The sequence below is a fragment of the Sciurus vulgaris genome, assembly GCF_902686455.1.
Source record: "Sciurus vulgaris genome assembly, chromosome: 8".
NCBI classification, from domain to species: domain Eukaryota; kingdom Metazoa; phylum Chordata; class Mammalia; order Rodentia; family Sciuridae; genus Sciurus; species Sciurus vulgaris.
This window is the reverse complement of record NC_136468.1, coordinates 147,585,297-147,609,378: the sequence shown is the minus strand read 5'-3', so window position 1 is coordinate 147,609,378 and position 24,082 is coordinate 147,585,297. Positions and strand designations below refer to the sequence as shown.

The window sequence follows — 24,082 nt, the reverse complement described above, 5'->3', positions numbered from 1 at the left end:
TACTCCTGTAATCTCAGCAATATGGGAGGCTGAGGCAGGAGGATTGCAAGTTTGAGGCTAGCCTGGGCAATTTAGTGAGATTCTGTTTCAAAATAAAAAATAAAAAGGTTTGTGGGTATAACTCAGTTGTAGAGTATTCCTGGGTTCAATGGGTAAAACTGCAGAGGGTGGGGGGGAGGGGAGAGTTCATGGTACCTAAGCCTATTGTCCTTATAATTTTGCATTAAATATTTTTTAAAAATTAATTTGCTTATAACTTTTATATTAAAATACTTATTAGAAAAGCCATTTCTCAGTGAAGGAATTTTTCTGTGAAGTAGTTTTTTTAACTACAGTATTTATAATTTAATAGACGAGGTGGTTACAGCTGTTCAATTTGGTGGAGAAACAATGCCAACAACAGATAGTTGCTCAGCAGGAACAGTTCCACAACCAAATTCAAGTAAGTAGTCATTTATATTGATTTTCTTTTCTTTTCTTTTTTTCTTTTTTTTTTTTTTTTTTAGTATTTACAAGATTTGCAGCAAAATAATTTATACTTTACATCAATTTTGTTTATAAACTATATCAATTTTGTTTATAAAGTAAAGATTATGGCATGTTTAGAGTGATATATTGTGAAACATGGCCTTTTTATAACATGTATAAAATTGTGATGTTAATATGCTTTCTTACTCAATCTATAACTTTTTGTTTCCAGCGTATACAAGAGGAGATCAGAAACTTAGTCAAATTGCAGATCAGTAATGGTTCTTGGGCTTCCAGTGATAGAAGTCCTTCAAGCAAACACCTATCTTCAGAAAGTCAGATGGGTTTTTTTTCTGAAAATAGTGAAAGAAATGAATCTGTTATTAGTTTTCCTGAGTCTAAGGAGCCTGAGATGCAGCAGGAAATGTCCACGTCCCAGCCAGACTGCAATGTGGACGGCAGCTCAGTGAGCAGTGGCTATGGCACCTTTTGCATCTCAGAACTGAACACCTGCAAATCCAAGGACCCCACAGAGCTCATGGAGCACACAGGCCTTCCTGAGGGACAGTACTCCGCACCTGGCGTGCAGACAGATTCACCTGTGGATGGCGCAGGAAATGACAGTTTTTACACACAGACTCCTGAAGAGTTTTGTGAATCCTTAAAGGAAGATACTTTTCCTGATGAATTTGAACATAATTTTCTAGGTGAAAATAAGATTTCTGAAGTATACAGTGGAAAAGCAGATAGGTAAGTAGAATTTCTCCATCATTCAAGAGGATTTTTACTTGTTTATTACATTTAGAATCTAGTATATATAGTTCCTCTTTATTGACGTTTAAGAGAATAAGATGTTTTTTGAACATGTATCAGTTTTACCATTAAATCAGTCTTTCATTTGTTGCATGCAGAAAATTGAAATAAAGCCTGCTATGTGCTAAGGACATTTGACTTTCTTTCCATTTGCAATCTTTTAAGACTGTTAAATCTTAAGGTGGGAGACCTGGACAGAAAAATACCTTTTATGTTTCTTGTTCACTATAAATTTGCTAAAAAATAGCAAATTATAATAAGTAAATTAGTAGTGGGATTTTGTCACACATTTATGTGATTTGAAACCAAATCACATGCATACTGTACATGTACATTATGCATTATGTACATGCATACTGTTTTTAAAAAAATATTCATAGTTGTAGATGTACATAATAGCTTTATTTTATTTATTCTTATGTGGTGCTGAGGATCAAACTCAGTGCCTCACACATGCTAGGCAAGTGCTCTACCACTGAGCTACAACACTAGCTGAATACTTGATTTTGTTTTTACATATATTTGAAGACTTTGTATATGCGAATGACATTTTAATTGACTCAGGACTTTTTAAAAAGGAAATTTTGACTGAATGTTTGTAAAACATAATTTGTATAATTTTGTAGTTTGTGCTAAATTTTCAGTTTAATAACTCTCATGTGTCAGCTAAAGGTACTTAGCCACAGCAGTGCAAATCTTATTACTTTCCTCAAGCATAATTATTAGTCTGCCAATAAATGTGTTTTCTGTCCTTTTTTTTTCTGAACTTGGGTGCTGAACTACATTTCCAGTTCAGTTGTGTTGCTTTGTTTGTTTGTTTGTTTAATTTTGAGACAGGATCTCACTAAGTCACTGATCTCAAACTTGTAATCCTCCTGTGTAGTCTCCTGAGTTGCTGGGATTACAGGTGTGTACCACTATAGCCAGATAAATGTGCCCTGTTTTTTATTTTTTGGTGTTTTTTTTTTTTCAGTACTAGGGAATGAATCCCTTTATTATTGGGCCACATCCTCAGTACTTTTTATTTTACTTTGGGATAGGGTCTCCCTGATTTGCTGAGGCTGACCTCAAACTTTTGATCCTCCTGCCTCAGCCTCCCAAGTTGCTGGGATTACAGTCATGTCTAATAACTATACTTTCATAGTAGAGATATATTTAGTACTTGAAGTACGTGTTGGGGGTGTTTTAGTTTTTGTTATAGCCCATGGCTATGGGATTATATGTATTGTAAATCACTTTTAGTCTCTTTGCTTACTTTGCTTTTGGTAATAAGAAATTGAAAAAAGAAATTTAGGTGAATCAGTAAAAACCCATCGTCTTTCCAGTATTAGAAAAACAACTCAACGCTTTTCCCACTGAAGCAGTAGCGACTGTTTGCCCTTGTATGTGAAGGACAGCATCCCTAGAAAGTCATCTCGGCTTTCCCTTCTTTAATAGTAGATCCGTAACATCGTGGGCACAAAGGCTGAAGCAGAACCAACCCAAGAGAGCACATGTAGAAGACGGATGTCCAAGATCTAAGCCGGGGAGTGAGCAGAGCACGAGGCCTCCCGCGGAGAAGGTGGGTGCCGGCCCCTCTCTGACGCCTGAGCACCTGGGCCTGCCTTGATCTCCTTGTCACAATGTTTTCCCCCTTATCTTCTTTCTTTTGTTATCTCAAAAGATGGCACATAATGATTCCCTGTAAACATTGCTGCTTTAGTGGCCTGCAAATCACAGCTCATGAGGGATAAAACACTACAAACGTGAATCGTTTGTGAAGTCCTCTTTCTTTTTGTGTACTGCAGTGTTCACATTTAGCCTGAGAGTGATCTATTTAATGGTTTGATAAGACCCTTCAGGGCTGTGGGTGCCCAGTGATGGGGTACTTATCTAATACATTTGAGGCCCTGAGTTTGGTCACCAGCACCATAAACAAACAGCAGAAAAATGTCAAGTAATTCATATTACTATTAAGTTGTAGGAAGTCGTACTATATGTATTGAGGAATTTCAGATGCCTTTATGAAAATATTGAAACTTGGACAATTACAAATTTGTAATCCAAATTATAAGAATTAATTGTTGACAGACATTATTACCCCTATATACATGTATGATTATATGAATGGTACAAATCTACATGGTGTACAACCACAGAAACGAAATGATGTACCCCATTTGTGTACAATGAATCAAAATGCAGACTGTAAAAAATAAAAACATAAATGAATAATAATAATAAAAAAAGAATTCAATGTTGAAATTCAGTGTGGCCCTTTTGCCAACTTAGCTCATTAAAGAGTTCCAGAACTGGAGTAAGTTTCAGTACTTTGGTATAGTCTTCGTTGGTCTCAGTTGTCATCGAACAGCATTGCTTACTGTAATACATTGAAATTGCACAGTCAGGTCTTTCTGGAACTTATCCCTTTAGAAGTTGGTTGTTGGCTGTGTCTTAATTATCTTAAACATAGTCTTTCCATCATCCTAGGAAAAAGATCTGTGTTAAAGAAGTCATAAGAAGATAGTTCCCAGCCTTTGTAAGCAAGGCGCTACTTATTTCTTTCTCTTTACTGGTTTTTCCGTTTGGTGCTGGGGATGGAACCCAGGTCCTCACGCGTGCTAAGCAAGCATGCCATCCCTGAGCTACATCCCAAGTCCCCTTATTTCTCTTTTCAATGTGTAATATCTAGGCTTTCTAATATCACCCTTCTTTGAACTTTTTCAGATTTGTGTTGAGGAGGAGGGAAGTGAAGGCGGATAAACCTGCATGAGCCATGAAAGCTTTTGTAGCCTAGAAAAGCTCCCTGGCAGTTCTGTTTTTTGACCCATATGCTGTCCAGAATGGGCTGTCCTCGTGTGCTATGATAGCATGCAAACATCTGGAGACCGGGATGAAAATTGCTCTGTTGTCATACGTTGGCATACAGGGAGACTGTTCTCCAAGGCAGTTTCTTCTGTTTTTTTTTTTTTTTTAAAGGATGAGACTGAAACTTCATCTTTAAAGATTTTATTTTATTTATTTTTTTGGTCCTGGGGATTGAACCCATGGTCTCATGCATGTTATGTACCTTCTCTACTGCTGAGCAACACCCCCAACCCCAAGACTTTTTCCCTTTGGGTTATGTATTTGGTGGATTCAGTGGTTTTTCTGTTGTGTTTTGTGGTTGAATCTCAGTCTATATTTGCTGTGGCCCAGTGGTTCCCAAACCTTACTGCACCTTAGAACCACCCCAGGAGAGAGAAAAACGAACTTATCTTGGCCCCCAGTCTCAGAGTCCTGGCTGCCTTGGTGTGGTCTGTGACCTGTGTTTGAGGGGATTTAAAAGCTCCTCAGCTGATTCCTACGTGCAGTAGAGTTTGGGAACAGCAGGCCGCCTTTGCTTTCCTCCTCAGTTCAAGGGTGAATCAGACCAGCTGCCACTGCCTGGCGAACTGCTCAGAAATGCCCTTCTGGAAGCATCTTCTGCCCCTGGCAATCTGCAGGGCAGCCAGGAAGCTGGGAAGGGGTGAGGGTCCCTTCTGATTTTTTTCCTTTTCTTTGGTCATCTCCTATGCATGTTTAATTTTTCCTTTTTTAGGTGAGTGATATATTTGGTATTGAATTATTTGGGGGGAATCAAGGCTCTTTAATATTTCTGAATGTTAAATGATTTCGAGGTGTGTGCTGGTTGGCAAATCAGACACCGCTCTTGAAATGCACTCCTCCCACATGGTTCTGCTTCTCAGAAAAGGGCACTTTCCTCTGGATCCTCTGTCCCCATTGTTTTCAGTTTCATTCTAAAGGGAAATGCTTATCAGAATTCTCTTCTGGTCTAGTTTTTTTTGTTGGTTTATTTTGGGTAAGAGCTGCTTTGAAGTACATCTTGAAATTTTGTTGTTGTTTCCTTGTCCCTTGTCTTGCTCAGATGTGACTCCCGTTTCCCAGGCTGCAGGGCTTCTGGGTGTTTCTCTAGTGGGCCTCTTGGCTTGCTGAGCTGATTTCCAGCTCATCTCGGACTGGCCTCTTGGGCTAAGAGGGTTTATGGTTAGAAGGGCTTTCTATTGCACCACACTTTCCTTTTCCTCCAGAGCAGGACCTGTTTTCTTCAGGTGCCTTGTATGCTGGGAGTGGGCAGGCCACTGTGTGAGGGAGCCCTGCACCCGCTGTGCCCACACAGTGCACTGAAGCTGGCACCTCAGGGCAGTGGGAGAAGTGTTCCACTTGGAACTGTTAGATTTGGGCTTCTCCAGCCACCTTGCCTGGTCCTTTAAGTACTGACACACATTCAAACAGGTAGGAGTTTTAAGAAAGGAAGAGATGACTTAGGAATTTCTCCCTTGAAAAAAAGAAGCTGAATGGTCCCTTGCAGGCTGGTGTGATTAACCCCTTCCTGTAGATGAAGTGCCACCATCTCAGTTACTCTTGGCCTGCAGTGACTGCATGAGGAGTCTAAGCAGAGACAACATAAAGACTTATAGGGCCGGGCAGGGTCAGAGGATCCCTGGGGTGTGCTGGGAGTGAGGTGAGCTGGTGGATTTCACCACCTGGAGAGATTGTTCAGTTGCAGGAGGGTCAGCTGGTCAGCTCAGTGGGGATGTCAGCCTCTGGAACCCATGTTTCATTTTTCTGTAGTTATGAAACAAAACTAAGGATGCAAGAAAAAAGGTACATTTATTTTAACAGGATGCAGAGAATTCTTACATGATATTTACCTATGTAACAACATTTTAAATTTGAAAGCCTCTGCGATTCAAGGATAAGGTTGTTTTGCTGTGACCTCAAGGAGTCAATAAACTAGGACTGCAAGGTGGAAGCTGTTGAAAGATGCATTTCTACCTAATGAATACTGTCCAGAAGTAGTGGAGACAAGTTCAGGCTGTCCTTCTAAATTCCAGCATTATCACTTGATAAAAGTGGTGGAGTTGCTAGGCACAGTGGTACACACCTGTAATCCCAGTGACTTGGGAGGCTTAGACAGAAGGATCACAAGTTTGAGGCCAACCTAGTCAGGCCTTGACTCAAAAAATAAAAGGGCTGGGAATGTAGCTCAGTGGTAAAGTGCCCCTGGGTTCAGTCCCCCATACCTAAAATAAAAACTAAAAATAACTTTTTAACAGGAATGAAAACTTTAATGATGGAGGAACTGATAGACAAACTTCTAGGGACTAGGTGTGGTAGTTGGTGGTGTACACCTGTAATCCCAGCAACTAGAAAGATTGAGGCGGGGGATTGCAAGTTTGAGGCCAATCTCAGCAATTTAGTGAGACTTTCAGCAACTTAGCAAAACCTTGTTTCAAAATAAAAAGGATTGGGGATGTAGCTATGTGGTAAAGCACCCCTGGGTTCAACCCCCATCCACAAAAGAAAAAAAAAAAGGTTCCATAAAAATATCTCTGTTACATATCTCTGTTTGGAAACAGATTTCTGTGACAATGTCACAGATATTGTAAAGAGAAGTTAATTCACTATTTTTATCAGGATGGATGATAATATGCATTTTCAGTCTCTCTGGGTAGCAACCAATTGTGTATAAGTCCTCCTCTACTACTTAAGGTTCATATGATTGATTTGTGATTTTCAGAGTTAATTTGTATTGTAATAAATTGTTAAGGTTTTTGAACATTAATTTTTATACTGTAGGTTCAGGCACCTCAGGTTTCTCTTGGGAGCAGATGGCAGGGATAAACACATTTCTGTTCTGAACTCATCAGACTCCAGTTTTCCCTTTCTGCAGGGGAAGAGGTCCTCCACTGTGGGTCCTCTTGCTTTGTGCTTTTATAACCAGGGGGAACAGGGCTTCTGCCTCATTGACCCTCTGCCTGGGTGTGGGTCAGGGACGTGTGTGCGGTGTCCTTAGCGGTCTGATTGTCTTCTCTCCTGAATTGCAGTCTGACTTTGTTGCCGCGCACCCACGTGCTTTTTACCTCACTAAACCAGACGAAGACCCAAACTCTTGGATGTCGGACTCAGGAACAGGTATGGAGCTTTAAGTTTTGGCTTTTTTCCCCGGGAAGTTTCTGGTTTGTGGGTTTAGTTTGTTGGCCCCGCTGCATTTCACACTCCAGGGTGGTGGTGCACATGGGATCTGAGTGTGGTTGCTGTGAAGGCGCCGTTTGTCGTGGTGTCCCTGGGAGCCGTCACTTTCTTACTTGCCTTAGTGAGTTCCGTCAGGACAGAGGGAAGGGGTACTTTTTCAAGGATTTCAAATGGCTGCAAAAATTATCTCCGCCTTTTTAAGTTGCTCCAAAACGATTGAGTAAACTCAAGGCCTCCGTGAGCCGTCCTTTGCGCTTCTGGGTAAGCTGTCCTGGTCTGAGGCAGACAACTCTGCGTAGCTCTTCCAGTCTTTTGTGTTAGGGTCCCTCCTTCCCCCCTTGTTCTTCAGAGCCCGCATCCACCTCATCAGGATGGATTAGCGCACCTCGCAGGTATCCCGGGACCCCAGCCGTCTCGCCCCTTCCCTGCTGCCACCCGAGGAGCCCGCCCCTGGTTTCTGCAAGCTTCCTGACAGCCCCTGCTTCCACCCTCGCCTGTCCACCCTGCAGCCTGTCCTCAGCACAGAAGTCAAAGGGACCTTTTTAGAAGATAAGTCAGGGCTCCTGACTCCTCTGCGCTGAGCCCTGCAGTGGGCCCTGTTTCCTCAGGAGAACAGCCTGGCCTCACCACCTGCGGGCGCTCTGCCCTCTCTTTCCACCGTGCCTGCTCCGGCGCCCGCGCGTTCTCCTCTCAGGGCTTTCTCATCAGCCGTTTCCTGCTGAAAGTGCTCTTCCCTCCTTGTGGGGAGACCCCCTGGAGTGGAGAAAATGGCCACGTCCCTAGTAACCGTTAGCCTCTCAGCGAGCCAACCCTGATCACCCTAAGAAAATAGTCCTGGCCTAGGGAGGAGAGCTGGTAGAGGGCTTGCCTGTCAAGCACACGGCCCTGGTTCAGTCCCCAGCACCACAAAAACAAACAAACAAAAACAAACAGTCCTGCCTCCTCCCCATGTCCCCTTTTATCCTGCTGGGAAATCTGGCACTGAGTGCTTGCCGTCTTGCAGCCTGACGTGTCCTGCACAGTTCCCTCGTTTGTGTCCCACTCCTCCTGCCTCCCCAACCTGGCACAGTTTTAAAATGTGTTTTAAGTTGCACTCATTCATTTGCCTTTTAATAATATTTGTTTTAATATTTGCATCATTAAGTCAGGATTCTGACGTGGTAAGGCATTTATGTGACTCTCTAAGAATTTCAGCTTGCTTTCCCCAGATAGCCAAAAGCCAGTTCCTTGCTATTTTCATTTTCCTTAGATAGTAGCAGTTATCCTAGAAAGCCCTTTTGCTTTCTCCTCACTCCTTGCTGTTCTGTGTTTGTCACATCAGGACTGACCTACTGGAAGCTGGAGGAGAAGGACATGTATCGCTGTCTGCCTCAATGTCTGGAGAAGATGTTTGTACCCTGCACAGATGGATCACCGAGCCAGGTAACGAACACGTGTGTGTGTGTGTGTGTGTGTGTGTCTTTTGTGACTGTAGTTAAGTTCTCCTTTGTAAATTCTATATTACAGTCATACTCACTTGCTTACAAGTTCTGCCTGACATATATTGCCTTAGAATGGTTACTTAAAAATGGAATTAAAAATGCCTCTTAGTGCTGCAAAACTAAATGAAATGCTTTCGTGCCAGTCTTCAGTTAGTAGCTTCTTCCCTTTTCTAAGACCTCCTGATGTTGATTTTCCGTTCTGTCACATCTCTCCCTGATCCATTTGTACCATAATTATGAGCAAATTAATTTCCTGAATTTTCTTTGAATAAGAAAATATTTTCTTTCTGTAAACATTTTGTTTACTTCAGAGCAACCAAATAAATAATACCATCTAGTATTTGTGTGCTGATGTACATATTTCACTTTTGTATTTTGATCAGGTAATGAGAGACAGTAGACTGGGAAAAGGAGAGAGAATTTAAGAAGCCGATGGTGATGCAAAAAAGAGTGACATGTAGGAACAGACAGAATAGGGGGGACCCCATAGTACTTACAAGCATCAGACTCACAGAGAGTGATGGGAACTAACGTCCCAAACTTCAGGAAAGAAACAGAGACAGATGAGCACCAGTTAAATGAATTTGGGGGGAGGTGAGATTGTCAGGGGAGCTTAACAAGCTTTGCAATTAAAGGGCTCACTGTTACCTGAACAGTAAATGAATGCTATTAATTGACTCTCAGATGCCATCAATTCTAAGACTTCCCCTTTGAGTGGGTGTTGTGGCACATGCCTATAATCCCAGTGACTCGGGAGGATAGGTCAGCCTCAGTGACTAAGCACGGCCCTAAGCAACTTAGCGAGACCCTTTCTCAAAATAAAAAAAATAAGATGACCTGGGGATGTGGCTCAGTGCTAAGTGTCCCTGGGTTCAATCCCTAGTACCGAGAAAGAATTTTTTTCCATTTCATATTTTATCCAAATACAAAAATCACTGGTTAGACCAATACAGTGCTTTTTGTTTGTCTTTCTCTTTTGTTTTTGTGGCATGGGGGATGGAACCAGGGCTTGGCACATGTAGGCAAGTGCTGTGCTGCTGAGCTACACCCTCCCCAGTCCCATGCTGCTTATCACTTAGAATCTGTGTGTTGTTTTATGGAAAAAGCTTTTAGACTAAACATGTATTTTCCTCATGTAACTCTTATGCATACTTAAAAGAGAAAAACAAATGAAATAAAATTGGCTAAATTCCTCACCTGCAGGGGCTCAACACTTCCCTTTTCAACTCAGTGTCAGTTTCCGTTTCTACATATCATCCTGCCACCAAGGGTGATTCAGTGAATGAAATGATGAGTCAGCATTTCTTTGTCTTTTTATCTCTGGTATTGGGAATTAGACCCTTGGGTGCTTTACCACTGAGCTACATCCCCAGCCATTTTAATTTTTATTTATTTATGTATTTTTTAGGGGTAGTGGGGATTGAACTCAGGGGTGCTCACTGAGCCACACCCCCAGCCCTTTTCTGTATTTTATTCAGAGACAGGTCTCACTGAGGTGATCAGCACCTCGCCTTGCTGAGGCTGGCTTTGAACTTTCTCCTGCCTCGGCCTCCCACGTGGCATGTGCCACCGCTCCCGGCTTGTTTTTATTTTTTATTTTGAGACAGGGTCTCAGTAATTTGCTGAGGCTGGACCCAAACTTTCAAACCTCCTGCCTCCCAAGGTGCTGAAGTTACCTGTGTGTGTGCCACCATACCCAGAGGCTCAGCATTTCTTTAAAAAAAAGTACAAAAAGGTCTCAGTGCTGAGTTTTTACCTGTAGAAATGGCTTGCTTTTGATTCCCAGAGAGAAAACATTGCTTAAAATGGGTGATTACCCTTCCCTTAAATATTGATTATCAGAAATTCTGCTGTAGTCTCCAGATTTTTCTTCTGGAAAAAAAATGTGCTGCTAAGACCTGTTCAAGAAATTTTGATGGTTTTGACGTTTGCTTGTGAGCAGGCAGTGACAATTATGTCATAACTGTTACTTGGCTTAAAGCAATTGAAAGATGCCATTAATTACGAGAGGTATTCTCACTTCAGAGATACTAAAATATGAAAGAAAAGAATATCATAAAAGTAGTGAAGAATGGCACTTTATTGTCACGAGCTACAAGTGTGAATGCCAGCTGCTCATTCAGGCCACTAGGTAGGGACTCTGGGGCTGCAGCCATAACCAGAGTGCTGCTACTTGTCGTAAGGTTTAGGACTTGCAAAGGGCTGTAAGGTCATTTAGTAGAATTCCAAAACAGGATTATGGGAATTGTACATTTTAAGATTTTAGTTTTTAGCAAATTAATGTTTTCAGTGCATACATAAAAAGTATAATTGTCCTGTTCACAAGCTAATTATAGGTTTTATTCCAAAATATTAATTCATCATAAGCCAGGTGTGATGGCACACACACCTATGGTCCCAGATACCTAGGAGGCTTAGGCGGAGGATTGGTGAGCCCAGGAGTTTGAGACCAGCCTGGGCAACATAAAAAAAGAAATGATTCCTGGTGTCTGCAGGCTTTGCAGTTCTGGAAGTGGGACACAAGCTTAAAGCTATTTAATGACTATCCTTTTGGTATATTTCTTGTTGAATCTACAGTCTCATTTGAGATAATGTCCAAGTTTAAATTTGAGGCCCAGGTTTAATTGGTACCCCTGTCACAACCTATAAGGGGTCTTACCTTGAAATACTACAAGCCCGAAGCTTTAATATTGGAAGCTTATACTAACTGTGACAGTTCCAGCATAGCAAAGCCCTGATTTTAAGCTTTAGAAATTAGTGTTGAATCTTATTTTATTAATTTTAAAAGTTTATTTTTATTGGGCAACTTCTTTCTTATTTTCTTTTTTGTCTGCCAAGTCTTTTTTAAAAAAATGACTATAACTAAGTAGATGAGGAACTCTGTCTCTTGATACTCATCCCCTAAGTCACATGAAATTAATTTGGTCAGAAGTTTTCTTGTCCTGCTTCATTCATTCATTGTGAGGTTTTCTTCTTACCTGAAAACTTGGTCCTTATTTTAAGTGGGAGGAGTGTTGTAGTCAATTCTGTATTGTGCTGTGACAAAATAAGTAAGATGAACAACTTAAGGGAGGAAAGGCTTATTTTGGCTCCTGGTTTCAGAGGTTTGTCTGTGAGTGCTTGGCTGTGCTGCCTTGGGGCCTGTGGTGAGGCTGCACGTAGTGGTGGGAGCTTGTGGCAGAGAATGCTGCCCACCTCATGGATGCCAGGGAGACGCAGAGGAAAGGGAAGGGTCCAGGGTCCCAACATCCCAAGTGCCCAGCCCCCGACCTGACTCTTTCTGTCAGGCCTCATCTCCCCATAGTGCTGTCAGCGGGGGACCATCTTGCAACACAGGAGCCTTTGGGGAAATTCAGAATTCAGACTGTAACAGGAATTACCAAGAGGTTTTCTTTTTAGGAAGTATTCATAGGCTGCTAAACAATTGAGGTTCAAATTATCCTCTTGGTACTCATTGTTAGGAGATAAGGAATTTTTTCTTTCTGAAGGAGACTTAGGAGATTCAGCTTCCAAACTTGTATTATTAATCTGGCCATCTAGATTTTCAATTTATTTTAAAATCTTTCAAAAAAAATTTTTATGGTGCTGATCTTGATGTCAGTAAATTCTCTTCATTGTTGATGATACCATTTAAATAATTTTGTTTCATATCTTTAAGTCTAATACTAGTAATGAGATGAAGCTCCGATCACTGAAGGATATTTATCATAAAAAGCAAAGGGAAAACAAGCAGTTACCTGAGAGGAATCTCACTTCTGCTTCCAACCCAAATCATCTACCAGAGGTAAAGTTGTCAACACTCTGCTGAGTGAGAATGAAAGATGCTTCTGACGCTGACTTTTATCATGAGTTCCTTTTCCCTAGGAGATGTAAAGCCTACTCATTAAAAGCAAGCAGAACCCTGAGTGCCAAGGAGAAACCTCTTTGTCTGTCTTATTTCTAGGTCCTTACTCTAGATCCGACGTTGCATATGAAGCCAAATCAGCAAATTTCAGGGATTCAACCACGTGGCTATTTGAATGCTCTTGATGACAGAATATCCTTTTCACCAGACTCTGTTCTGGAACCAAGTGTGTCTAGTCACTCTGACATCGACTCATTTTCACAAGCAAGCAATATTACTTCTCAGTTATCTGGGTTCCCCAAATATCCTTCAAATGCAAAAGCTTCACCAATGGACTCTTGGAAGAATCATGAATTCCAAAGCGAAAGTAGGACCAGTTCCACGTTTCCTTCAGTGTACACTATTACTAGTAACAATATCTCGGTCAACACTGTAGATGAAGAGAACACTGTCATGGTAGCGTCGGCCTCGGTCAGTCAGGCCCAGCTTCCAGGTACAGCCAACAGTGTCCCAGAATGCATTTCATTGACTTCCCTGGAAGATCCCGTGATATTGTCTAAGTATGTATTTCAGTGATGGCTTGTAATATTAATAGATTTTCTGTGATGTCTGATTGAATGATGAGAATGATTTTTATTGAACCTTAGCAATGTATAAAATTTTAAAGAGATACAGCATTTTTAAGATAAATCATCTAAATCATCACTTCATTGTCACCTTTTTGGGGGTTAGAGACAAGCTGCTGATACACCCAGTCAACAAAAGCTTGTTAGAAGATTTTTATGTCTGGAGGATGCTAAGCACACAGAGTGTCTGCTTGTTTCCCGGGGGTATGCAGAGGAATAGGCTGCACTGTGCCCATGAGAATGAGTGTGCTCTTGGTTTCTCCCGTGGAAGGAGAGGAGGGACGTGCTTTCTCAGTCACCTGCTTCACTCTCACCAGCAGGATCAGGCAGAACCTGAAGGAGAAGCATGCTCGGCACATAGCTGATCTTCGAGCTTATTACGAGTCAGAAATAAATAGTTTGAAACAGAAGCTGGAGGCAAAAGAAATTTCTGCGGTTGGAGAGTGGAAGAAGACCAATCAGATTCTTGTGGACAGGTAAAACTTAGAGTAACTATGAAGTTAGTGTTTCTCCAACTTGGATGTGTTGTTTCCACCTAAATACAGTATTTTGGGATAATAAACATTTTGAAAACATGTACTTTGGATTCAGAATTTTAACAGAGAGACACATTTGCTACATATTCAGGTCAACCTTTTACAGTACTCTAGTCACGGATGTGAAGCAGTGTGAATCACATGGGGAAAGTACTGAAACTAGTGGCCTTTGTGTTTGTAGTGTCATTTATGGGAAGATCAGTCGTACAGAGTCCCTGATAAGAAGACTGTGACTTACGGGGCTGCTGTGTGGCTCAGTGGTAGAGTCTTGCTTAACATGTATGAGGCCCTGGGTTCTGTCCCCAGGACTGCAGCAACAACATGGAGAGAGGTGGAAGGAAGAAAAGGGAAGAACAATTCTAGGACATGTCTTGTGACAGTCCTAAACTGTTTTTTAGATTCAGACATGAAAATATCATAGTTCTGTGGGGCTGATCATTCTATTCAAAACAACTGCAGAAATGCCAGGGAGAGCGGTCACGTTAGGCGCCTTTACCCCTGTTGTGGAGACTCACGGAATTCGATGCTTTAGCCGGCATTGGTGGCAGTGCTGGCAGTATACTTAGGATTAAGTGGGACTTAGATTGAGGTCTGGGTGGCAGCACAGAACTCCTCGAAGGCAGAAGAAGACAAAGCCTCTTGAAAGGGTTAGGAGCAAACTCTTACCTTGTCAGTTAACAGTTAAACTTTCAGAATTTCAGAAGAACTAGCATTTATATGAAATGACTACTGGCTGCTAAGGTAGTTAACATGGCTGTCTTATTCCTGCTTCTGTAGCTTCCATTTTGCCTTTGGTGGTTGGGGTGCAATGGTGGGGAGAAGTAATTTGAGAAGAGTCAGCAGGGGAAATAGAAGGCAGAGCCAGGCTTAGGGTTTTTTAGCACCAGAAAAAGAGAATATAGCAAGTTAGGAGAAGTTGGTATTTATTTAGTTCATGAAGCAGGAAGAGATGGCTTCAGGTATTTCCTGGTCGAAGAGAGAAGCGTAAGGCCCCTGCGTGGGCTTGTGAGGTTACAGACAAGTGCCGAGGAAGGCGCCCGGTGAGCCGAGGCTACTTGGATGGGGCTTGTGTCCAGCCAGCAGTGAGCACGTGCAGGTGGAGAGGCTGGAAGCCAGGGTGTGCTGTGCTGTGACCGGCAGCCGTCGGGTGCTGGAGCAGAGGGTGACGATGGCACGCGAGTAAATGCACTGTTTGCTTCCACTTCCCAAAAGGATTTGGTCTGGTCCACAGTGTGAAGCTGCATGTTAACAGGGGATGGCAGAAACCAAAAGAGAGGTCGCTGTCATTTAGAGTTGGAGAAAGGATTGCCCCAGGAAGAAAAACTGTGGTTTCGGCACACACCTCAGCTTTTCCCAAACTTAAAACCCTACACTGCAGAAATCCACTGGTGCTGCAAACAGGGTCCTGTGTGGCAGGCTGGCTGTGATACAGATAACGTGTCACACAGTTGCCATCCTGGGGACAACGATCTCTAGCATGGCAGAGTCAGTGAGGTAATAAAAATAGTAGAGTACGGTCAATACACACTTGACTATTTAAATGGTTTTACTTACAAGAACAGTCTTATCGAGAGGGGGTATAGCTCAGTGATAGAGCCCCTGCCTAGTATGTGCGAGACTCTGGGATCAATCCCCAGCAGTACCCCCCAAGCCCCGCCCTAAAAGAACTGTCTTTTCAGTTTTTCATCTTTGAAATAGTGAGAAGCGTGAACTCTGGAGCCTGACTGTTTGGCTTAGAATCCCAGCAAAGGGTCTGGGAATGGAGCTCAGTGGTAGAGCATAGGCTTTGTACCCGTGAGGCCCTGAGTTCCATCCTCAGCACTGCAAAAAATAAAGATTCACTGAGGCCCCTTGCACCTGTGGGACCTTTAGCTAGGAACCCAAAGTCTCTGACTTTGTTTTCTCATCTGTAAAGTGGGACTGATAATAATCATAACTCATAAGATTGTGAGAATAGATGTAACATGTTTAATATAGACCTGGTGTATAATCAGTAATAAAAATCAAAGTGCTGACTGAATTCTGAATATCTTGTTTATTTTGAGGTTCTATGATAATTTATAAAGGAAGTCGTTATAAAAAAATACATTCATGCTAAATTTGAAGTAGTATAGAAGGATGTAATAAGAGAGAAATCTCACTGGGTGCAGTGTCACATGCCTGTAGTTCCAGCAACTCTGGAGGCTGAGACAGGAGAATCTCAAGTTGGAGGGCAGCCTCAGCCATTTAGTGAGATCCTGTCTCATAATTAAACATTTAGGGCTGGGAATATAGCTCAGTTGGTACGAGTGCTTGCCTTGCAAGCACAAGGCCCTGGTTTCAAATCCCCAGCACCATGAAAAAAAAAAAAAAAATATATATATATATAAAATTAAACATTTAAAGAAAGGTCTGGGGATGTAGGTCAGTGGTAGAGCACCCCTGGGTTCAATTCCCAGGAACAAAAAAAAAAAAGGAAGGAAGGAAGGTCAGCTTCCCTGTTCCAACCCCTGGTCTCAGCACATCACACTTAATCTTTTATATCCTTCCAGAAATTATAATGTATATATGTATGTGTAGATTTTTTTCACAACTAAAGGCAAGCTATTTTGTATCTTTTTCTCTTTCTCCCGCTCCCCCATCTTTTTTCCTCCCTTTCCTGTCCTGTCCTTCCTTTCCTTTCGTTCTAGAATTTAACCCAGGGGTGCTCTACTACTGAGCCACATCCTCAGTCCTTTTTATTTTTTATTTGGGGACAAGGTCTTGCTAAGTTGCTTAGGGCCTCACTAAATTGTTGAGACTTGTTTTGAACTTGGAATCTTCCTGCCTCAGCTTCCTGAGTTGCTGGAATTACAGATGTGCACCACTGTGCCTGGCTTATGAAGCCTTCTTGCTTATAAATCATATACAACGGAATTTACCCTTTTGAAGTGTGTTCACGTTGCACAGCCGTTACCATCATCCATCTCCACAACTGTTTTCATTTTGTAAAACTCAAACCGTATTCTTTATTTTTATTTTTATTTTTTGGTGCTGGGGAATTTGACCCCAGGGCCTCATGCATGCCAGGCAAGCCCTTTACCACTGAGCCACATCCCAGCCTCAGACTGTGCTCTTTGAATAGCAACTCCCTGTTACCCGTCCCCAGTCCCTGACAACTGCCATTCTGCGTTCTTCCTTTGAATTTGAGTACTGACATAAATGGAGTCATGCAGCGTTTGTCCTTTTGATCCTGACGTACTTCTCTTATCGTGATCTTTTCAAGGTTCACCCATGTTGCACATGTCAGTTTCTTTTCCTTTTTAACATTCCATTGTATGAATAGCACATTTTGTTCAGCTGCTTATCTGTTGGAGGATGCTTGGTTGCTTCCACCTATTAGCTGCTGTGCATAGTGCTGCTGTGAGCGCGAGGGTATGAATACCTGTTTGTACCTTGCTTTGTTCTTTTTTTTTTTGTGCTGGGACTGAACACAGGCCTCATGCCTGCTAAGTATGCACTATACCACTGAGCTACCTCTTGACCCCATTTTGTATTTTTTTTTTTTTTTTTTTTTCCATTTTGTATATTTTTAGGGATCCTATTTTTATTTTTGCCTGTTATTTTCTTCAGATCCTAGAGCATCATTAGAGTCTTTAGGATATATTTCACTACAGAGGCATCCTGGATCGTAGGTAACATTGGAGAATTCATCTTATATTACATATTGGTGGATCAGATTTATGTAATACTTTTTAAGGGAAATGTTTTTATCTTCTAATTGAAACTCAACTTATGTTTTTTAGATGTGGACAATTAGATAGTGCTTTGAATGAAGCTACTGGTCGTGTGAGAACACTTGAAAATAAGAATAACTTGTTGGAAATAGAAGTGGTAAGTACTCTTTTTTTCCTCACGATTGTTCTAGTGACTTAATGTTAAAAAACCTTGTTATTAGCTTAATTCAAGATATATGAATACTTTTATGATAACCCTGCTTACCTGTATCTTTTCCTTAAGAATCACTTATTAGCCAGGCACAGTGGCACATGCCTGTAATCCCAGAGGCTTGGGAAGCTGAGGCAGGAAGATTGCAGGTACAGAGCCAGCCTCAGCAAATTACTGAGGCCCTATGCAACTCAGCGAGACCCTCTTTCTTCCTTCCTTCCTTCCTTCCTCCCTCCCTTTCTTTTCTTTTTTTTTTTTTTTTTTTTTTTTTTTTGTGGTGCTGGGGATTGAACCCAGGGCCTTGTGCATGTGAGGCAAGCACCCTACCAACTGAGCTATATCCCCAGCCTGACACCCTTTTTTAAAATAAAATACAAAAAAAGGGCTGGGGATGTGGATCAGTAGTTGAGTGCCAGGTTCAATCCCTTGTACCAAAAGAAAATAAATAAATAAATAAAATCACTGTTTGTATTTTGAATACTGCTTTACCCTTTAAAATTTATTTTTAAATTGGGATATAAGTTGCATACCATAAAACACATTCTTTCAAAATATACAGTTCAGTGGTTTAGTATATTCAGAGTTGAAGAGCCATCACCACAATTAGTCATAGAGCATCCTTAGCCCCTGCAGGCTGTCCTAGCTCCTGGCAACAGCGGCTCTGCTGTTTCTGTGGACTTGCCTGTTCTGACACAGTGTGGTGGAATCGTGGGCTTTCGTGTCTGCCTCCTTTGACTCAGGCTCACCCGTGTTGTGGCATGTGTGTCAGGACTTCATTCCTTTTTATACTTAATCAATTTTCCATTGTATGGGTGCATCATATTTTGTTTATCCATTCATCATGGGACAGACACTTAGATTCTTTTCCCCTTTTGGCTATTGTGAGTGAAATTGCTATAAATGTTTGTGTATGAGAGTTGTGTGCGTGATGTGTATGTGTGTATGTGTGCTGGAGATTGAAGATTGAATCCAGGGCTCTGAGCATGCTAAACACCTACCTCACCACTGAACTACACTCCCAGACCTGTGGACAAGATTCTGTGTGCATATTTTTAGGTTTTTTTTTTTGTTTGTTTAATATGTAACAAGGAGTACCTAAGCTTTACTCTTAAATTATATTTTGTCCTCTGTATTACTCCTGTTTTATTCTTTGGTACATAAGTTTATAAACAGTTTGTAGGTCTGAGCACAGTGGCACATGCCTGTAATCCCAGTGATCAGGAGGATCACAATGTAAAGCCAGTCTCAGTAACTCAGAATGGCCCTAAGCAACTTGATGAGACCCTGTCTCAAAATAAAAAGGGCTGGGAATGTAGTTCAGTGGTTAAACCCGTCTGGGTTCATTCCCTGGAACCATAAAAAGAAGGAAAATTATGTGGATAATGCTTGTTCTTTGTGTTGTTTCTGTCCCCCCCTCCTTTTTTTTTTTTTTTTTGTTTGGTATGAGGGATTGAACCCAGGGGTCTCAGGGGTTCTTTTTTTTTAATTTATTTTTATTGTAAACAAATGTTAAAGTCAGCATACTACAGTGATGCAGCCACATCAATGTTCATAGCTGCTCAATTCCCAGGGGTTCTTAACCACTGAGCCACATCCCCAGCCTATGCAACTCAGTGAGACCCTGTTTCTTTCTTTCAGGTGGTGCTGGGGATTGAACCCAGGACCTTGTGCATGCAAGGCAAGCACTCTACCAACTGAGCTATATCCCCAGCCCTATCTTGTTTCTTCATAATCTTTTGTTTTGAGATGGGGTCTCTCTGTGTTGTTCAGGCTTGTCTCAAATTCCTGGGCACAAGTGATCCTCCTGCTTCAGCCTCCTGTGTAGCCAGGCCTACAGGCATGTGCTGAGTACTCTGCTGCCTGGCACAGAATGGGTATTCCAGAAATAATTATTGAATGAATATTAACGTGCATTTTGAGTTTGTTTTCAAATGTGTGACAGTAGGGTATGAAATCCTTCCCCCAAATGTTAACGACTGGGCAACACATTCCAGCTGTGCTTGCAGAAAGATCTCTCTGGAGGCTGTGGCAGTTTGCTCAGTAAGGTGCTCCAGAGGCACTACTGTCACTTAGTGAGTCCTTAGCCTCAGACATTAGCTTTCTGTTTTTACCTTGTGATAATTTTACAAGTAGACTAATACTTTCTGGTTTCTTCGTTCCAGAGTATAAAAATACTGTTTATTTCCATTTCGTATGTTTTGAATTTCTTATATTTTAATGCATGGGCATAATTTACTAGCTGCTATGGAGACAGCTATTTTTTTCATTTAAAATAATTTTTCTTGATCTTTATTTTGTAGAATGACTTGAGAGAACGCTTTAGTGCAGCTAGCAGTGCCTCCAAAATTTTGCAGGAACGAATTGAAGAAATGAGAACGAGCAATAAAGAAAAAGACAATACCATCATTCGACTAAAATCTAGGCTGCAGGATTTAGAAGAAGCATTTGAGAATGCTTACAAACTTTCAGATGATAAAGAAGCTAGACTAAAACAAGAAAACAAGATGTTTCAAGATGTGAGTAACAAAAAATGGTAACTTAATTACATGGTTGGCTAAAAGTGGCTTATTTAAGTCTTGTACTGAACAAGCTGTTATTAGGACTTTTTCCAAGTTTATTTTGTTTTGGGTATCCTGGCTGTCGCTGCAGGTTCAGGTCTTCCTGAGGAGGGCGGCTGGGGTCTTGTCCTGCAGCAGGAAGCCAGAACTCTTGACTGCTGGCCTCGCTCCCACACTGTCTCTCGCAGACCAACTTTTGTGCTATCATGACATCTGTCTGCAGAGTAAAATACTGTGCCAGACTTAGAACAAGTTCAATCGAGTTTTTTCACTTTGACTTAATTTCATTTAGAATTTAGATTCGTTGGCCTGTGGCTGCAGCTCAGTGGCAGAACCCTGGCTTGGAGCACTGGGGCCCCAGGTTCAGTTCCTAGGGCTGCAGAAAAGTGCCCACCCCCAGGTGTGTTCATTTAACTTCCATGCTGCATTGTTCCAGGCTGTATCTTTTTCTTGTTTTTCTTAATGTCTTTTTTCAGATTATCATGGTACATAAGTAATCTCATTACCTGATAGGTTTAGTCGTGCCTCTTGCACCTTGGTTTTTAAAATTCATTTTCATGAACATACTTGTAAATGGTTACTCAAATCTTAGATGAAACCAGGGCCTGGGGTATAGTTACTCAGATTACTTCTATCAGTTCAAATTAATGTGTTGCTTTGTAAGTTTCAGGCTCTGTCCAGTGACTTCTGCCTTCCAGGGCTGCTGTTGGGCAGACAGTGCCACTGTGATCAGCAGCTGCTCTTGTGACCTCCCCTTCTCCACAAGAGACCTCTAGGGTCTCCACTTCCTACCCTGTTTTTGGAAGTTCCACAGTGATGTGCTTTGGTGTTTGTTTCATTATTTTGCTGAGCACCTTGAGGAAATTTTCTAGATTTTTTTTCTTCTGTTCTCTCCCATTAGGTGTTGGCTCTCGGACTGATTCTCTAATTTTAAACTCTTTTCTCTGATATTTGCTTCTTTTTTAAAAATAACTTCTTTGCTTTCCAATTTTTTTCTACAACTTTATCTTTTCTGTTTAAATTTTTAACTTTTGCAGTCCCTTTTCCTTCTTTCCTGTCAGCTCTTGAACTTCCACCTGTTTCACGGATGCAACATCTTTGGTCTCAGTGAGGATGTCATTGTTGTTTTAATTTACTTTTCTTTCCAGCATCACCTTCTAGTTCCTCTCATTTCCTTTTTCCCTTTGGTTTTTTGAGTGTGGGAGGTTTTTCTATCTGGTAGTGCTCTTTGTTAAGACTGAAGCATGAAGGACCATCAGAAGGCAGCTTTGTGTCCCTGGGCAGGGCTGGTGAACTCATGAGCATCGTCCCAGGGGCTGGAGCATGGAATGGAATGTTTTGTTGTGGGGTGAGGGTTGGGGAGCTTGTCTCTGTTCTTGTAGGTCTGTTCTCTTGGGCAAGTCAGTCTCCTTAACCTTCCCTGCCAGTCTTTCTGGGAGGGAACACAGCCTGGACACTGTTGTGCAGGAGACAGCTGGGCCGATGGGAAGGCTTCAGGACAAGAACTTCAGTTGCTTTTGTCTTTCCACACGGTGTACCTTATCCTTGCTCGCTGGGTGCCTAGTGTCCTTAAACCTGGAGCTCACTGGGGTAATCACCTGACTTCACAGTATACCCACCATGGCCACTCCCCTTGCCCCAGCATCCCAAGCCTTGACTGCTTAAAAAAATATTTTCTTTGTAGTTACAGTCATAGATAGACAGCATTACTTTTATTTTATTTTCTTATTTTTGTATATAGTGCTAAGGATTGAACCCTGTGCCTCACATGTACTGGGCAGGTGCTCTGGTACTGAGCTACAGCCACAGCCCCGCTGGCTGCTTTTGAATTCCAAGGCTTCCCAGAGCTCTGTGGCCTGAGTTCATTTGCCTCACGTTAGCATCCTCATCTGCAGACACTTGTATTTCAGCTTTCCCTGCTCCATTTCCTAAAATTTCAAATATCTTATGTACTTATACTCTTTCCATTCTTTTTATCCTTCTGACCCTATAGTTTAAAAACTTTATTTTAGAACAGTTTTCGATATGTTTACAAGATTGCAGAGGGTGCCCATATACCCCACAGCCAGTCTTTTCCGTTAAGAACAGGTTAGTCTGGTACGTTTGCCACAATTAATAAATCAATATCAATACATCTGTGGTGAGTGAACTCTGTAGTTTATTCGGATTTCCTTAGTTTTTACCTAGTAATCTTTAGAACACTATTTCGTGTGTGCTCCTTGTGTCTCCTTAGGCTTCTCTTGGCTGTTGAGGTTGCTCTTGGCTGTTTCTGAGACCTTCCTTGGAGTTGATGACCTTGACAGTATTATGGAGTACTAAGGGATTTTGTAGAATGTCTCTTGGGATTTTTCTGATGCGTTTTTGATCACTAGACTGGAGTGATGAATTGTTGGGAGGAAGCCACAGAGCTGGAGTGCCGTTCCCAGCACATTTGTCAATGAGCCCCGTGTGTGTTTCATTCCTTTACTGACATTTTAGTAAGATTTTCTGGGGGAGTGGATATAAGCACTCTGATTAGAACTTCACATGGTTTTGATTATTACTATTCTTATTCATGTGTATTAATAGTATAATTCTAAGGTGTGTGAGTACATGAGCTCCTTATTTTTAAAACCCTTTGTATTTTTTACTTTACACAGTTGCAAACACAGAAAGTTGCAAAAATTGTACAAAAAATTTTCATATATCTTCACCCAGATTCCCCAAAAGTTAACATTTTATAATATGTGGTTTATCACTATTTGCACATAGTTTTTTTTTTTTTTTCCTAAATGATTTGAGAGTAAGTTGATGATATAATGGATTTTATCTCTAAATATTTCAGGGTGTATTTCCTAGAAACTAGGACATTCTCATATAAAGGCTTCGTATATACCTAATTATTTTATTTCCAGCCTGGTAGTCATTAGCCACATGTGAGTATTTAAATTGATCAAGATTAAATTAAATTTAAAACTTAATTTGCCACTTGTACTAGCCATATTTCAGGTGCTTAGTTAATAAGTTTCTTATGAGGAAATAAAAGTGCAAAAATCACCTTTTTCTTTTTTTTTTTTTTTTTGAGTGCTGGGGATCAAACCCAGGGCCTTGTGCTTACAAGGCAAGCACTCTACCGACTGAGCTATCTCCCCAGCCCCGCCTTTTTCTTATCAAACTTTAGCCTGCTAGTTTTAGCTTCCCTTGAGGACCTTGCCTGAAACAAGTAGCACACGTGGTGGTTTTTCTGATTGTTGCTCCTGATGCACTTGACTGAACCGAGGAGCTCTCCTTTTCCTTTACTTATTTCTATGAAGTTGCAGATTCACGGATTATTTCATTCAGTGACTGACAGTTCTTTTTTGCTCCCATTGTCTCAAGTTTGGACACTGGACAGCAGGAGACACTTCACGCCGTCTGAGCCTCTGGCTTCCCGTCATTCTGTACTTTTTGGCTTAGTGAGATGCTCTAGGCTCATCTCGCAGTTTTCCAGTCGTTTTCCATGGAGCCCTGGTTCCTTTTAGTGGAAAATGGTGTGTATGCTAAGACCTGGCACCAGGTACATGTTCTTTGTTACACCTGGGATGTCGCTGAAGAATAGCTATAATTTTTTCTCCAGTACTGGATATTAAACCCAGGGCCTCATATATGCCGCACGTGCCCTACCCGAGCTACACCTCTAGCCCCCTCCCCCCACTTTTTTGGGGTACTGAGAATTGAACCCCGGGGGTGCTTTACCACTGAGCCTCAATCCCCAACCTTTTGTATTTTTTATTTTTTATTTACTTATTTATTTTTTAGATACTTTTTTAGTTGTCAATGGACCTTCATTTCACTTAGTTATATGTGGTGCTGAGAATTGAACCCAGTGCCTCAT

At 41.5% G+C, this 24,082-nt stretch overlaps 1 protein-coding gene across 10 annotated transcripts in view; it reads left to right on the top strand.

The window, feature by feature from the left end:
• The window catches only part of MPHOSPH9 (M-phase phosphoprotein 9), a 52,659-nt gene that overhangs the window by 4,185 nt on the left and 24,392 nt on the right, over positions 1 to 24,082 (top strand). For 5 of the 10 annotated variants that reach the window (XM_079150466.1, XM_079150457.1, XM_079150460.1 and 2 more), the window contains exons 3-12: positions 353 to 442; positions 701 to 1,218; positions 2,719 to 2,842; positions 7,131 to 7,218; positions 8,600 to 8,700; positions 12,418 to 12,543; positions 12,703 to 13,163; positions 13,547 to 13,705; positions 17,530 to 17,617; positions 19,972 to 20,187. In XM_079150466.1, coding sequence (XP_079006592.1) covers positions 353 to 442; positions 701 to 1,218; positions 2,719 to 2,842; positions 7,131 to 7,218; positions 8,600 to 8,700; positions 12,418 to 12,543; positions 12,703 to 13,163; positions 13,547 to 13,705; positions 17,530 to 17,617; positions 19,972 to 20,187 — 1,971 coding nt within the window. The remainder of the gene's footprint in view (positions 1 to 352; positions 443 to 700; positions 1,219 to 2,718; positions 2,843 to 7,130; positions 7,219 to 8,599; positions 8,701 to 12,417; positions 12,544 to 12,702; positions 13,164 to 13,546; positions 13,706 to 17,529; positions 17,618 to 19,971; positions 20,188 to 24,082) is intronic. The other 5 variants (XM_079150459.1, XM_079150461.1, XM_079150463.1 and 2 more) reach the window with 3 other exon arrangements.